The sequence below is a fragment of the Heloderma suspectum genome, chromosome 5 (assembly GCF_057233095.1).
Source record: "Heloderma suspectum isolate Gila_16-S chromosome 5, 16-S_ref, whole genome shotgun sequence".
Taxonomy (NCBI): Eukaryota; Metazoa; Chordata; class Lepidosauria; order Squamata; family Helodermatidae; genus Heloderma; species Heloderma suspectum.
Window position 1 is genome coordinate 67,515,483 of NC_139462.1, and position 16,556 is coordinate 67,532,038.

The 16,556-nt window shown below is 44.4% G+C and overlaps 1 protein-coding gene across 7 annotated transcripts in view; it reads left to right on the top strand.

Annotated features, from left to right (window-relative positions):
* The first annotated feature begins 614 nt into the window (after positions 1-614).
* Positions 615-16,556, top strand: part of LOC146343979 (uncharacterized) — a 95,113-nt gene continuing 79,171 nt past the window's right edge. For all 7 annotated transcript variants that reach the window (XR_014792111.1, XR_014792109.1, XR_014792108.1 and 4 more), the window contains exons 1-3: positions 615-954; positions 6,362-6,462; positions 10,869-10,938. Coding sequence is in view for 3 of the 7 variants with exons in the window: in XM_084856315.1 (XP_084712441.1) it covers positions 786-954; positions 6,362-6,462; positions 10,869-10,938 (340 nt within the window). In the remaining 4 variants the exon portion in view is untranslated. The remainder of the gene's footprint in view (positions 955-6,361; positions 6,463-10,868; positions 10,939-16,556) is intronic.

The following is a 16,556-nucleotide window of genomic DNA, read 5'->3' on the forward strand; positions in this document are numbered from 1 at the left end:
GTATCCAATGTTAGGCTAACTTAAGTCCCATTTAATTCAATGGGTCCATTCTAAGGGCTAACATTGGATAAAATCCTATGTAAGCTACAGCCACTTTTGTAGATAACACTTTGCTTGCCTCAGTGGAAGCTGGTGGCTCCGATGTCAGTGGGGTGGTGAATCTGCTCCAGGTTTCAGATTCTTGACTAGTTCTGACTGAAACCTGGGTTCAGTCCACTGGCAGTCATGTTTAAAAAGTGTGTAAAGGGTTGCAGAGCTCCTGTGCCTTTAACAGCTGCATGACAAGCAGAAATTGAAGAGGTGAAGCTCTAATACAGAGACTAGGGCTGTCACATTTATTTCTGAAGGGGTTGCTGTGCCTTTAATACAACAGGCAAAATTTCCAAAGGTGCAGCAGCTTCCATCACGGCATTTCCATGCGACGAAAGTTTTCACCATTCAGTAAGAGTGGGAATTCCACACGGGCTCCATTTAGGGAAACAACTAAAACCCTGGTGGGGAGCTTAGCCCGCTGAATTTCTGCCTGTCATCCACATGACAAAGGCACAAAAGCCCTGCCCCAAGGGAGGGGATAAAAGCTTTCTGGAGGCCGCCATGAAAAAAGGGAACCTTCCAGTCGCGAAAATTGAGGGAACCATTAGCAGCAATGCGGAGGCGGCTACGTTGGCCGCGACCAGAGAGAGGCCGGGCGAAGGTTTCCAGCCGGTGCCTGTCGGCGCCTCTTCCTCCCCCGCGCAACTTCCCTTGGAGGAGCCCGCCCAGGCCGTGCCTGCCTAGGAGACACCATGAGCTGCGCCGCGCTGCTGGGCCTTCGGGCAGCTGTCACTGCCCCTCGACTCTTGGGGGCGGGAAGCAGCCGCGGCCTCCGCTGGAGCAGCGAACCGTGCGCCCCTCAGCCGAGCCCTGTGCGGATCGGCTGCGCCTCAGGCTTCTGGGGAGACACGGCGGCCGCAGGTACTAGCGAGGGAGCCGCGCGAGGGCCGGCAGGGTGGCGCTCGGCCGCATAGCTAGCGGCAAGGGGACGACTGTCTGGCCCTTGGCCCTGCGCCGGCAGCTCCTCCTGCCGGCTGCATGCCGAGACCCCCGCAAGCTGCAGCCTTTGCAAAGAGGCGGGAAACAGAAGCGCTCTTCGCCTGTGCTCACAGCTTCCTTATTAAGGCTGCCCGGCCCTGTGCACGCTTATGCGGGGGAGAGTGTCGTCGAAGCCAGTGGGAGTTACTTCTGAGAAAACATGCATAGAAGCGCGTTGTAAGATCCTTCGTACGCCCCTACCATGCCTCGCCCCCGCCTGCTGCCTCCGTTTCCCTAAAAATGCGACACACATTTGTATGTTCTCCTAAGCCGCGTTTCTTCCCAAGCAAATTCCTCACACGCGTTTCCTTCCCCGACTCCATTTCGTATTCTTCTCACTGCGGTCCTTTACGCACAGACTGCTGCTCTCACAATGACAGGTAGTTCACTCTCTGACCCACTGTTGTGTAGAAGAGAGTAACGTGTTGGACTCGGGCTGGAGAGATCAGGGTGCAAATCCCCCCTCAGCCGTACAGTTCACTGGGTCACCTTGGCCCAGAACCCTTAGCCTAACCTTCCTCACAGGATTGTTGTGAGGATAAAGTGGGTAATCCCTATCTGTGTGCGCCACTCTGAGCTGTCTGGAGGAGAAAGAGGTGGGATACAAATATGAGTAATAATAATGCTGACCCAAGTTTGTCTCTCGTAATTGGTACAGGATCACTTTGCATAATTCTAAACTGAAAAAGGGAATGAACAATCCAGACGTGATTATTTTAGGCAATGTACTTTGGCGCTGGAAAGGGAGGCCTTATTCAAAGGGACCGGTGCAAAACAGCTTGAAAACAAATCCAAATAGGAAAAAAGCAAGCAAGCAAAAAGCTTCCGTCTAAGCAAAACAGGGTTGACTCATCTGAAGTTTATTTGAAGAGCAATGTGCTGATGAAATCAGGAAAGAACAAGATGGCAGATGGTGCTAACGTTGTTTACAGCGACTCAAATTACATGCAACGCCTTGCATGGGTCTTCAGCCTTGACGTGTCCAAAAGTTAACATTATCAAGCTCATCCTTAAAGTGATTAAAATGAGGTGAAAAAATGAGTAATCTGGTTTGTAAATGCATGTTGTAAACATGATTCTGAGCTTGCAATTTTAAACAAGAGGGAGTAGTAAATCCTGCTGACCTCAGTGGGAATCACTTCTGAGCAACCATGCAAAAAATTAGGTTCATCTGATTTTTAGCAATTGGAGTATGAAGCTACAGAGAAGCTATTGTGGATGTTTGGATCCAAAGTGAACATCCAAAAACTTGGTTGTTACATTTATATTTTGCTTTTCCTCCAAGGAGCCGTACATGATCCTCTCCTCTCCATTTTATCCTCATAACAGACCTGTGAGGTAGGTTAGGCTGCAAATAGTGACTGGTCCAAAGTCACCCAGTGAACTTGATGGCCAAGTGGGGATTAGAACCCAGGGCCAGATCTACACCTTGTGTCATATTGATAGGATCCCATCGTGGTGACGGTATATCCCTGCACATTTATACTTCATAGTGCAGACAATGACATCTGTTGTGGTATTTTTTGGATAATACGAAATAAAAAACAGGAAATAATGCTAGAAAAGCAGAATACGTAATGTGCCTCAGAGGTTATCAGTGCACTTCAATACTGATAAAAAGCACTAGTGTAGATCTAGCCCAGGTCTCCTGAGTCCCAGGCCAACACTCTAACCACTACATAACACTACCCCAATAAAATCATGTGGGAACTATGTTTCGGAGAACTGCAGCTTTTGTGCTTTTGAATGGCATGCTGTTCAAGTAATTTTAATATTATGTTCTTCGGTTTGACAGCCAACTGAAGGTCACATTTGGTAAAGTTTTTACTCAGATGTTAAGCCTGAGTCAGTCTGTAAACATTTTTTACTCTTATGCTTAGCAGGAAAAGCCACATACAAAAACAGTTATGTTTGGCTTTTGGATTATTTGTTGTTCCTTTAGTATTTTTCCACTGCATTTTCATACCTGTACACAGTGTGATAATGTGTTCTTACTTAAACAAAAAACTGAGTTGAATTAGACTTAACTTCCAGGACAGTGTGCATAGGATTGCAACCTAACAATGCAATCCTATACATGTCTCCTTAGAAGTAAACCCACAGAGTTCAATGGGACTTTTTACCAGGTAAGTGGCTATAGGATTGCAACCTAATGGCACAATCCTATGCATGTTTAGACAGAAATAAGTCCTACAACTCCCAATGTGTCCCAGTCAGCATGGGCATTTTTAGGTAATGGCACACCTGAGCATGTGTTCTGGATACTCGGTGCCATCATCTGCCTTAATACAAGGCTGCTTCTTCCCTCTGATCTCAGTAGCCCTGTAGTTCCTAGGACACTTTCGGACTCACCCCCTTAGCAGACCAATAGGCAGTGTAATATGAAGGCACCAGCCTTTTAAACTAAAGGGAGATTGCTACCTTTTCTTCCGCAATCTGTTCATTGTTTTCTCTCCCTGCATTTCTGCTCTTACATACCCATTGCTAGGAGCTTTTTTGTAATGAAACTAGGAAGAGTGAGGGGGGAGGGCAGGGAAGGGAAGGGAGACTTCCTTGTAGAATATTGGTATTTACACAGCATCTGATTTTACTCCCCAAACTGGAACTTTTGGCTTCTGTAGAAGTTCAGTTGTTTCAGCACAGCAAAGGATTTAATGAGCCTCCACAAACTTCTTTCTCCCTTTCCACTTTAATTTCTCCCATATAGCTTCAGGCAGCAGATTATACCAAAACCAGGGTTAGGATGATGTGACGTCATGATCCAGGAAGTGCTGGGGCTTTGAAATAGGTTCTGCAGTTTTTAAAATGCAAGAAAAAGCTCTCAGCCACTTCACCTCATAAAGTTAATTTAAGGATGTGCAACCCCCACACACCCTGCAAAATTCTTCTGAAGTGCTAAGGTCTGAAGCCCAAGCAGACTCAGGCATATCTCGAAATAACATTTTGGTTGAATTTCTCTAAATGTTGTAGAGGAGGCAGGGAGTGTGGCTGAGTGACTGACAGGTCCACTTCTGATCCTAGAGCACATTTTACCATTGGCTGTGACCACTGTGGTTTGAGGGAGGACAAGGATGGGACCATGAGATGGCCATCCTTCCAATGCCACCACCCTTCACTATGAAAAAGCCTTAAACTGGATTTCAAGCATCATAATTCCCTATCCATGTTCTGACCCTTCTGAAACTTTGCAGGTTTCTTTTCTGGGGACACCCCTATGACTTTTGCCATTTTCATACAAATTTACCAAAAAACCATTGGGGGAGGGGGATGAGAGGAAGGGGAAGCAAATCACTCCTCCCCCCCCCCATTTGGAGAACTCCCACCTCCTCATAGGGTTGTTGTGATGATAAAATGGAGGAGGAGGAGTATGTAAGCCGCCTTGAGTTCCTTAAGGAGGAAAAAGGGTGGGATATAAATGTAATAAATAAATAAATAGCACCTGCACTTATCCTTCTAACGCTCTGCTGATTTCTTACTTAGAGATACCTCTAGGCTGCCTGTAATTTTTACAGTGATGGCCCACAAGAAACATAGGGAAATAAGTATGTTCTCTTTTGGAGACTTTCAAAATGTCAAAGCTGCTCTTGTGCAAAACCCTCTGTGACTATCATTCTGCAATTTGGCAGATGTCATCACCTCAGATGGGGCAACTAATCATGAAATTTTCTTCCATTTCTGCTAAATCATGTATCTGTAGTTCTCTTTTAAAGAAAATAAAAATATAAAGGCACGTAGCACAAAACCCTAAGTACCTATATTTCTGATGGCTACTAGTCTTGGCTACTAGCCTTGATGGCTATGTGCTACCTCCAGTACCAGAGGCAGTGAGCCTATGTACACCAGTTGCTGGGGAACATGGGTGGGAGGGTGCTGTTGCACTCATGTCCTGCTTGTGGGTTCCTGGTCGACAGCTGGTTGGCCACTGTGTGAACAGAATGCTGGACTAGATGGACCCTTGGTCTGATCCAGCATGGTTCTTCTTATGTTCTTATGATATTGGGCAGGTATAATCCTCTCCTATGCCTGCAACTATCATCCAATTCTGACCAAGAGAAAAAAGTTACAGTGCTTTTAAAATTTCCCATCATATTCAATAGGAAGCACAAAACCTCAATTTTCTGAACGTTGACTTAGGAAGTGGACTGATTCCAAATTGGTCCAAGCAGAACTGGGATGTTTTCTGAAGCACTGAAGCAGGGCCCAACTTGAAGTGGGGGGTCGGTGCATATAGATAGATAGATACCCTTTAAATACCAAGCAATGCCCCTGCCAGCCAGCATAATTGGCTGGGGAATGCTGGGAGTTGTAGGACCTTTTTCTGTCTAAACATGCATAGGGTTGTACCCAAAGGTACTTTTACTAGGGCATAAGCCCCACTGAATTCCATCAGATTTACTTAGGATCACACACACATAGGATTGGCCTGTAAACTAGTTTCAGTTGACCCTTCCCAATGTAAATGGGCAGTAAAACGTCACTTAAGAAAAAAATGGACCCCAAACCTACTTTCACTGTCATATGCCACAGTAGAAAGCCTGAGGGTGCTTCCAGATGCAGCTTTTATTGCACAATCACCCTGCCTCACTCACAGAATTTTACAGAAGGGTCCAGTTTCAGACTCATACCCGTAACCCACCTCTACTTCTTCCATCCTTTTCCTTCCCGTGGGAAATCTGTTAAGGGAAAAAAGATGGAATAGCTGCATAGTGCCTTGGGTTGTTAGTGCTAAGACCTCTCCATATGGAAGAACCCAGAGCATGTGCAGAATGTATTTCTCTCACTATAGCCACCCATGAAATTGAGGTCTAGTGTTTACAGGTCTGTCAAGAATACTTGAGCCATGGCATTTTGTTTTTTTGGAAATTAATCATTGGGTATAGTGCATTTGCTTTGAATTATATTTTTATAATAATTCCCTTTAATGTGGGGGTGAGTAATCTGTGGTTCTCCAGATGTTGCTGGACACCAGTTCCCATCAGCCTCTGACCAGCATGGTCAGGAATAACGGGAGTTGTAGTTGAGTATCCGGAGGGCTACAGGTTGTCCACCTGTCTTTAATGCAGTGCTTAAATATCTATATAATCCATTCCCAGGATAAGGACCATATGCATTGGACCTTGCATAAGGTCCAGTGCAATTTTATTGAATTGAAGTTATTGCTTCAATGCAATAATGTTATTAATACACGCTTGTTTGCTACAAAGTCCATATTTCTGGACTGCTTTGAAATACGTTTTTACATTGTGATGTGATTTTTTTCTATTAAAGATAATTTATTTCCTTGTATTAGTTCCTCAACTACTCTATGGTGGGAAGCTGGATTTCCTGGTTTTTGATTACCTTTCTGAAATTACAATGTCTTTGCTAGCTACTGCCAAAGTCAGATCTCCAGTAAGTAAATTTGCTTTTTTGAAACGTTAAAAGAAATAATAATAAGAATCCAGTCTATTGAAATATGAATTCATTAGAGATGTAACGTACCTCTAACATGTTTTGAATTTTTGAAATGCTGGAACAGTGAAATGTGTTAGAATTTTAGTTATCTGAAATTCCAATTACTTGGATTAAAGATGCACTTCTTCTGCAGGCCTGTGCAGGGATTAGACCTAGTAAGATTTTTGGCTTATATTTAAAAGTAACTGTTAGCTCTTCTGTCTGTATATTTCAAGGCCAGTAATTATATAGGTTTTTTCCTCAACTGAAACATTTTGGAATCTTTCTTGTGGAGGTTAAACTGTAGAAACTGTTGTGTCAGAATGGAAAATATGCATGGCTGAAGGAGCCTGGATCATAACATGATCCATTTGTATCCATCCATGAGAATTATTCCAAAGTGCTGTGGCAAGAAAAATGTTAGGTTGGGATCACCTCCTCAGTTGCATTGATCAGAAATGACTCGCCTGCTGAAGTCTTTGGTTCAGCCAAATTATATCTTTCTGTTTGGAAATAGCAGCAATAGAAGGTTCCCTGAGTTTGGGAATACAATTATTTGAGCTGTATTATGCCAGAGGTGCTTGCAGGCAAGTAATGAGTTAGTAAAAATGGATGCCTTAAAAAAAAAAAAAAGAGCCCCTTCACGGATCACTGCCTTGTTGTGGCGAAGGGGCTTGCGTAACTCAGTGAAGCCATAAGCTATGCCGTGCAGGGCCACCCAAGATGGACAGGTCATGGCAGAGAGTTCTGACAAAATGTGGTCCACTGGAGAAGGAAATGGCAACCCACTCCAGTATTCTTGCCAAGAAAACCCCATGAAAAGTATCACAAGGCTAAAAGATATGACGCCGGAAGATGAGCCCCTCAGGTCGGAAGGTGTCCAATATACTACTGGGGAAGAGCAGAGGGTATTTCCAAGTCGCGCCAGAAAGAGTGAAGCAGCTGGGCCAAAGCTGAAAGGACACTCAACTGTGGATGTGTCTGGTGGTGAAAAGAAATTCCGATGCTGTAAAGAACAATATTGGTTAGGAACCTGGAATGTCAGATCAATGAATCAAGGTAAGCTGGAGGTGGTCAAACATGAGATGGCAAGATTGAACATCGACATCTTGGGAATCAGCGAACTAAAATGGACAGGCATGGGCGAATTTAATTCAGGTGACCATCATATCTACTATTGTGGGCAAGAATCCCTTAGAAGAAATGGAGTAGCACTCATAGTCAATAAAAGGGTGGGAAAAGCAGTACTGGGGTACAATCTTAAAAATGATAGAATGATCTCAGTACGAATGCAAGGCAAAGTATTCAACATCACAGTAATTCAAGTCTGTGCCCCAACCACTGATGCTGAAGAAGCTGAGGTTGATCGGTTCTATGAAGACCTACAACACCTTGTAGAACTAACACCAAAAAAAGATGTCCTCTTCATCATAGGGGATTGGAATGCTAAAGTAGGAAGTCAAGAAATCACCGGGATAACAGACAGGCATGGCCTTGGTGTACAAAATGAAGCAGGACAAAGGCTAATCGAGTTTTGCCAAGAGAACACGCTGATCATAGCAAACACTCTTTTCCAACAGCACAAGAGATGACTCTACACATGGACATCACCAGATGGTTATTATTGAAATCAGATTGGTTATGTCCTTTGCAGCCAAAGATGGAGAAGCTCCATACAGTCAGTAAAAACAAGACCTGGAGCTGACTGTGGCTCAGATCATGAGCTGATTCTTGCAAAATTTCGGCTTAAATTGAAGAAGGTAGGGAAAACCACTAAACCATTCAGGTATGACCTAAATCATATCCCTTATGAATATACAGTGGAGGTGAGGAATAGATTTCAGGGATTAGACCTGATAGACAGAGTGCCTGAGGAACTATGGACAGAGGTCCGTAACATTGTTCAGGAGGCAGCAACGAAATCCATCCCAAAGAAAAAGAAATGCAAGAAAGCCAAGTGGCTGTCTGATGAGGCTTTACAAGTAGCTGAGGAAAGAAAGGAAGCGAAAAGCAAGGGAGAAAGGGGAAGATATATCCAACTGAATGCAGAGTTCCAGAGAATAGCAAGGAGGTATAGAAATGAAATGAATGAATGAATAAATAAATAAATAAATCAAGGAAAACAACAGAATGGGAAAGACTAGAGATCTCTTCAAGAAAATTGGAGATCTCAAGGGAACGTTTTGTGCAAAGATGGGCATGATAAAGGACAAAGAAGGCAGGGACCTAACAGAAGCAGATGAGATTAAGCAGAGGTGGAAAGAATACACAGAAGAACTATACAGGAAAGATCTGAATGTCCCTGATAGCCATGATAGTGCGGTCACTGAACTCTTCATCCTCGAGAGTGAAGTCAAGTGGGCCTTAGGAAGCATTAGTAACAACAAAGCTAGCGGAGATGACAGTCTTCCAGCTGAGCTATTTAAAATCCTAAAAGATGATGCTGTTAAAGTGCTGCATTCAATATGCCAACAAATTTGGAACACTCAACAATGGCCGCAAGACTGGAAAAGGTCAGTTTACATTCCAATTCCAAAGAAGGGCAATGCCAAAGAGTGTTCAAACTACTGCACAATTGCGCTCATTTCACATGCCAGCAAGGTGATGCTCAAAATCCTACAAGCTAGGCTTCAGCAGTATGCGAACCGAGAACTACCGGAAGTACAAGCTGGGTTTCGAAGAGGCAGAGGAACTAGAGATCAAATCGCCAACATTCACTGCATCATGGAGAAAGCAAGAGAATTCCAGAAAAACATCTATTTCTGCTTCATTGACTACACTAAAGGCTTTGATTGTGTGGATCACAACAACTGTGGTAAATTCTTAAAGTGATGGGAGTACCAGACCACCTTACCTGTCTCCTGAGAAACCTGTACGAGGGTCAAGAAGCAACAGTAAGAACCAGACATGGAACAACCAAGTGGTTCAAAATTGGGAAAGGAGTACGACAAGGCTGCATATTGTCACCCTGCTTATTTAACTTATATGCAGAGTACATCATGAGAAATGCCGGGTTGGATGAATCAGAGGTTGGAATTAAGATTGCTGGGAGAATTATCAACAACCTCCGATATGCAGATGATACCACCCTAATGGCAGAAAGCGAAGAGGATCTAAAGAGCCTCTTGTTGAGGGTGAAAGAGGAGAGTGCAAAAGCTGGTTTGAAACTCAGCATTAAAAAAACGAAGATCAGGGCTTCTGCCCTATCACTTCCTGGCATATAGAAGGGGAAGAAATGGAAGCAGTGACAGATTTTACTTTCTTGGGCTCCAAGATCACCGCAGACGGTGACTGTAGCCATGAAATTAAAAGACGCTTGCTCCTTGGGAGGAAAGCTATGGCAAACCTAGACAGCATAGTAAGAAGCAGAGACATCACCTTGCCAACAAAGGTCCGTCTAAGCAAAGCTATGGTTTTCCCAGTAGTAATGTATGGCTGTGAGAGCTGGACTATAAGGAAGGCTGAGTGCCGAAGAATTGATGCTTTCCAACTGTGGTGCTGGAGAAGACTCTTACGAGTCCCCTGGACTGCAAGGAGGTCAAATCAGTCCATCCTAAAGGAAATCAACCCTGAGTGCTCCTTGGAAGGACAGATACTGAAGCTGAAGCTCAAATATTTTGGCCACCTAATGCGAAGAGAAAACTCTCTGGAAAAGACCCTGATGCTGGGAAAGACTGAAGGCAAACGGAGAAGGGAACGGCAGAGGATGAGATGGCTAGATAGCATCACCAATGCAATGAATATGAACTTGAGCACGCTCCGGGAGAGAGCGCAGGACAGGAAGGCCTGGTGTGCTATGGTCCATGGGGTCACGAAGAGTCGGACACGACTGAACAACAAAAAAAAGAGCGAGTCCTTTGCTGATGGTCTGGTATGTGACCTTTCCAGTTAAATTTAAACATCACTGGGATTGTGGCTGATGTGAATGGAGGATGCAATGATTTGAGGACAGGATTATCAGTTTCATAGTAGTCAGCCTGGAATACTGGACTTCATATAACTTCATTAATGTGGATAAGCCCACTGAAATTGGTGCACATAAATGCACTTTAACTCTATTGAACTGTGACTTGTGTATTAAAAAGGGCATTGTGTCCTTGTGGATTACAGCTTTATTTTTTGGAACAGTAACTTCATTTTGTTTTCTAATTAACCATTTATGAAATAGAGTACAATTGGTGAATAACGTATTTATCTCTTGCTTCTCATGTGTAGTTTCTTAAAAATATATCTTTCTGAGAAATTTTGTTTTGAAAGGAAGTGAAAACTTTGTTGAATTGCTGGGTCTTTTTGTGTGTGAACATTTAGTGAAAATTTTCTCTTCTGATAAAAGTGTTTGCGGTTTATTTTCATATTTCTTTCAGGACTTGGGATATACTCCTGATTTTGTATTAACTGCAATGGCTCCTTATGTAAAGGACATACACAGGAAAGGTATGATGCAGGGCATTTTATATTTCAGATTGCTTCATATTTTAAATTGTGGTTGTAATGAGCAAAGAAATCACAACTACTTGTGTCTTCTTGCTTATCTTAAAAGACTGCATTTTGCTATTTTTTTTACTACACTTTTAGTATGTACATGTACAATTTATTAATTGTTCTTCATGGTCTTTGTGTGTCGTACATACTCACCTATGCAGAGCCTTGATTTGGGAAACTTCTGTAGCTGAGGAGTTTGGGCGGGAACCCTTCCCCCACCGTCCCACTTTGCATGTCCCTAGTTGGTTCCCTCCTATTCCCTCAGTTCTCTTTCGATCACCGTTGTGGTAGCCTCGTCTGTGAACTTCTCTTGTGTTCAGTTCATCTTGAAGCAATTCTATTGACAAAGCTGAAGTTTTTATTCTTTCTCTATTTCTTAATACTTCTGACTTTATCCTTCACGTTATTTTATTTTATCCTTGTTTTTGCCATCCTGTGATCCCCCTTACAGTCGTATTTGTCACCGGTAGACAAAGAATGCCGACATTTGGATTTTCTGGGAAGGATGCTGTATCCCTCCGCTGCACTTGGTACCTGAAGGTATCCAGCTACCAGGCTGCCATGTCAGGCTATGAGCTCTTCCTGTGAGACAAGTTGGGGAAGCTGTTGGAGCACCTCTCTGAGGACAAGAGAGACATAGGCCACATCTTCTAAAATGAGGCAATGAAACTTTCTAGGCAACAGATAAACACCTCCAGACACCAGGTGGACTGTGACTCTAAGCTCCTGGTTAGCTCCATCGCACTCCGTCGGCTTGTGTGGCTCCACTCAGCGGGACCCTCGTAAGAGGCTCGGTCCCGAATAGAGGACTTCCCCTTTGATGGCCAAGGCCTGTTCAATGCCAGGACGAGAGATGTAAGATTTCTGGAAATTTTGAGGCCATGGAAAAAAAAGAATGGGGGGGGGGTTCTTTGCTTTTCTGAAAAATTGGAAATTTTGGAAAAATGGAAAAATAAGCAATACTTATTTTTTTTATCTCTCTTTACAGTTCCAAAGTCACTTTGTTGCTTTAAGATACCCTCCCAACTTGGTGCTCTCCAGATATTTTGGACCAGCTCCCATCAGCCTCAGGCAGCATGGCCAGTGGCCAGGAATGCTGGGCACTGTAGTCCAAAACATCTCGAGGGCACCAGGTTGGGGAGGGCTGCTTTAGGAACATAAAGTAGCCTTTCTGTTCCTAAAGTTATTTTATGTATGACTTAGTTTGCTCATAAAATTATCATTATATTTTAAAACTTTTAAAAGTAAACTCAGTAAATTTGTAATTATTGTCTGAATAGATTAGAACTGCATTAAATGACTGCTACAGCATCAGAAAACAGGATATTTCTGACTGTGTTTAGAAGAAATGAGAACAAAGAATAGCTGGTAAGTGCACATTTACTGTCAAGATTGCACAATGGTGACTCTTCTCAGATGTTGGGAAAAAAGCATAAATGTCTATCGTTAAAATATACTTTAGATCAATAATTTTAATAAGGAATGAAAGAACTAACTATGCTGGGAATCCTACAGAGAGGATTAAAAAAATACTTTTCCCTATGGCTTCATTACTTCCAGACATTTTACATCTCTAGTCTTTCTATAAAAGTGTTCTTATTAGATAGTTTTTAGAAATCATTTTTGGAAAAGTAGAGGCTGGGTAACAATATATAAATACTTTGTCTTAAATTCTAAAAGAAAATATTTCATAATCCAAAGCTGTTCAATTTTTTGGAAAAAGCAAACACAGTCCTCTGGAAAAAAATTAAAAATAAGCACTTTTTTCTGAATTTTTCCGGGTTTTTTCTGGAAATCTGTCTTCACAACTCTAGCCAAGACAGATGAAGCACTGTACTTTGTTCAGAAGGACAGAACTACAGCATATAAGATGGGGTTCCAGCAACCGTTTCCAGCCCCATGCCAGTGCCACTGGTTTAGGTCCTTTGCAACCCCATGCCAGGCAACCTTCAGTGCCCAGCAGCAACAACCTCACCAGCAACCTGCTCAGCAGTGGAAGTCTTGTTCGGCTTCGAAATACTGCCAGAATAGTGACAGAGGAAATAGGCAGTGTCTTTGACTCTCTCCCCCTTTCTCTTCATCCAGCTGCTCAACCCCCCATCTTTGTCACTGTTCTATCCTGTTTTCTCTCTGCCTAGATCAACATCACCACAGATTCCTGGGTTCTTTCCATCTGCATTGCCCTGGCCTTTGGCTTTGAACTCTTAGGTTAGAGGTGCCAAGATAGTGATAAATCAGATCCTTAGGTTTACTTACAAGGAGCACTTTATTGAGTAACTTACAGCACACAGGCGTACCCAGTGGTTGGATCAGACAGCTTCTCTGAACCCAGAGCCATGGGGTACAATGGGTTTTATACCATGCATGTTAGCAATGAGGCAGCATAAAGCAGCACGCGCCCCCTAGCGTTCATTCCCAGCATAGGCTAGCAGGGCTTAGTTCTCAGCACAGCCACCTGCGGCTCAGCATAAACAAACTTTGCTTCTCAGGCACATCTTGATAAGGCCTTCTGGCTCATTAGTGTGGAATATATTGACTCATCTTCACGTGCTCAGAGGCTTACTAGCAAGGGAATTGCACCAATAATGAATTTAAGCAAGCATTATGGATCTCTAGGCCCCTCTAACACTACAGGTGACTTGATTATGCTCCTGGGGCCAATACACCATCGTACGGAGGGGCTACAGGATCGAGTTCGATACCCTCCTTCCACTTGGTACTGTGAGAGTCATGGCTCCATAATCTGTTCTGCACCAAGCGGTTGACACACTTCTCAGGAAGAGACCTATCGTACCCATTCCATGCTCGCATCTCTGCAACAGGTTCTACTCAAGGTACTTCACAGTACCGAAGAAGGACAGAGGGCTTTGGCCGATGCTGGACCTCTGAGACCTAAACCTGTACATTCCGCCCAGGAAGTTCCCCAGGGTGTCTCTGGCATCTATTCTCCCTCTGCTCTCCCAAGGAGATTGGTTTGCCTCTATCAACCTCAAGGACTCTTACTTTCACATTACCATAGAGGAGTCGCACCAATGCTACCTCTGCTTTGCCATCAGTACTGATGTCTACCAGTTCCGGGTGCTACCCTTCAGGCTCGCCACCGCTTCAACAGTATTCACAAAGTGCATGGCAGTGGTCTATTCCCATCTTCAGATGCAAGGTGGTGAGATGTACCTGTACATCGATGACTGATTGTTGGTGGTGTCAACATGGAATCACCTTCTTTGGGTGATAGATGTGACCCGCAATGCCTGGGACTCTGTCTCAGTCTAGAGAAATCTCACCTACAGCCTACCCAAAGTCTTCAGTTTATTGGGGCATTGCTGGACTCCCAATTGGGCTGGGCCTTTCTCCTTCCAGATCAAATGGAGGTATTGACCTCCCCTGTGGCAGAGCTCATTTGTCACGAGTCCACTTTGGCATTCAACACCCAGCACCTACTGGACCTGGTGGGCAGATCGCTCTCAGCGATCTCAGTATGAGATCGCTCTCACTCCTTGCCCTGACACTCAAGATCTTTCACTAGTGTTTGCCTTGGTTGATTAGGTTGGTCGCGATCCATGTTGTTGGAGTGGACAAAATCTTGGCTGACCAGCTCAGTTGGACTAAGTTGATCTTCCATGAATGGGAGTTGGACAGATCTGTCCTGAGGACACTTTTTCAGTGCTGGGGCACACTGGAGGTGGATCTTTTTGCCACACAGCACAATGCTGTTTGCCAAGCCTTTTGCAGCCAGGCAGGCCACAGGACAGGTTTGTTGGGAGGCACTTTCATTCTCACATGGACAGGAGTGTTTTAATACTTTTCCCCTCCAATCCCACTGATTCCGAAAGTCCTGGGAAAGATGGGGATAGATGGTACCAAGTGCATACTCATAAGTCTGTGGTTGCCTCACTAGCCTTAGTTTGCTCCAATGCTCAGAATTGCGCAGCACCAATACTGTTGCCTCCCACCTCATCCACCCTTCCTCACCAGGGAGAATGGCCAGATCCAGCACCCAGAGCTTGCAAGTCTTTGCTTGACGGCATGGACCTTTGGGTGACAGGGACTGAACTGGTTCTGGTAACGATACAGAGGATCCTCGATGCCGCTCACAAGCCTTCTGCGCGGTGTTTTTATGCAAGGAAGTGGACTGCTTTCTTCTCCTTTGTTTGAGCTCAAGGCGTTCACCCGGTCTGATGCTCCTTGCACCAAATCCTCTAGTTTCTCCTCTCCCTCCTCGAGAAAGGACTCAAACTGTCATCTCTAAGAGTCTGTCCATCTGCTGTCTCTGCATTTCACCCTCCTGTTGAAGGGCTTTCAGTTTTCTCACATCCGACAGTGACGAGATTTCTGAAAGGGATCAGGAATCTGGCACTACCAGTTCTCTTGTACTGAGCTGGAGACTGTCAGTAGTGCTAAAGGCACTCTCATCTAAGCCCTTTGAGCCACTGGCGACAATGGACTTGCACCTCCTTTCTTGGAAGGTGGCGTTTTTGGTGGCCTTGACTTCTGCGCACTGTACAGTGAACTGTGTGCACTTAGAGTAGACCAGCCTTACCTCACCTTCCACTGAGACAAGGTGGTTCTCAGACCTGACCCTCCTTCTTGCCTCAGGTGGTGTCGGACTTTCATTTAAACTAGGATAGTAGTTTGTCTGCCTGCTTTGCTTCCATGTCTACACCCCTGGAATCAACCTTGCACACGCTCAACGTTCAGTGTGCTTTGGCCTTTTATAAGTCGAGGACTAAGCAGGTTCAACTTTTGCCTTGCTTATTTGTCTGTCTCAGGGGCAAGCATAAGGGCCAGCCACTTTTGACTCAGTGCTTTGCTTCCTGGGTTGTAAGTACTATTGAGCTGGTTGGGCTTGACCTGTCTGCCCCAGTCTGAGCTCACTCTGCTTGTGTGGTAGCGATGTCGGTCGCATTTGATGGAAGGGTTGCCATGCCTGAACTGTGCCACGCTGCAACCTGGTTGACACCATCTACTTTCATTAGATGTTACAGACTGGATGTTCAGGCTAGAGCTGACAGTGCTTTTGGTCGTGCCATCCTTTCTTCTGTACTGTAATAGGACACCAGCCCACCACCTTGTAAGTTAGCATACTACTCGCCCATATGTGTGATGCACAGAGACCACGAAGAAGACAGGTTGCTACCTGTAACTGTAGTTCTTCAAGTAGTCATCTGTGCATTTACACAACCCACCCACCATCCCCTCTTTGGTGTCATACTCGTGTTCAGTGTTGGGTACCGAAAGTATTTCTTCTCGGTTCCGAGGCTACCATGTTGGTCTCAAGGAACTGAGGGAATAAGCGGGAACCCGCTAGGGACATGAACACTAGGATGGAGTGAGAAGGGTTTCTGCCAAAACTCCTCAGCTATAGAAATTTCCTGAATCAGGGCTCTGTGCTGGTGCAGAGCCCATATGTGTGAATGCACAGATGACCAATTGAAGAACTACAGTTACAGGTAGCAACCTGTCTTTTTTATCCTACTATTGAGCTGAAGAGGCTCACAGTAATGAAAATCCAATATTAAAAGTTAATACAAAATATTCCTGATGGGGGGATTCTCAGTTGGTGCTGGATC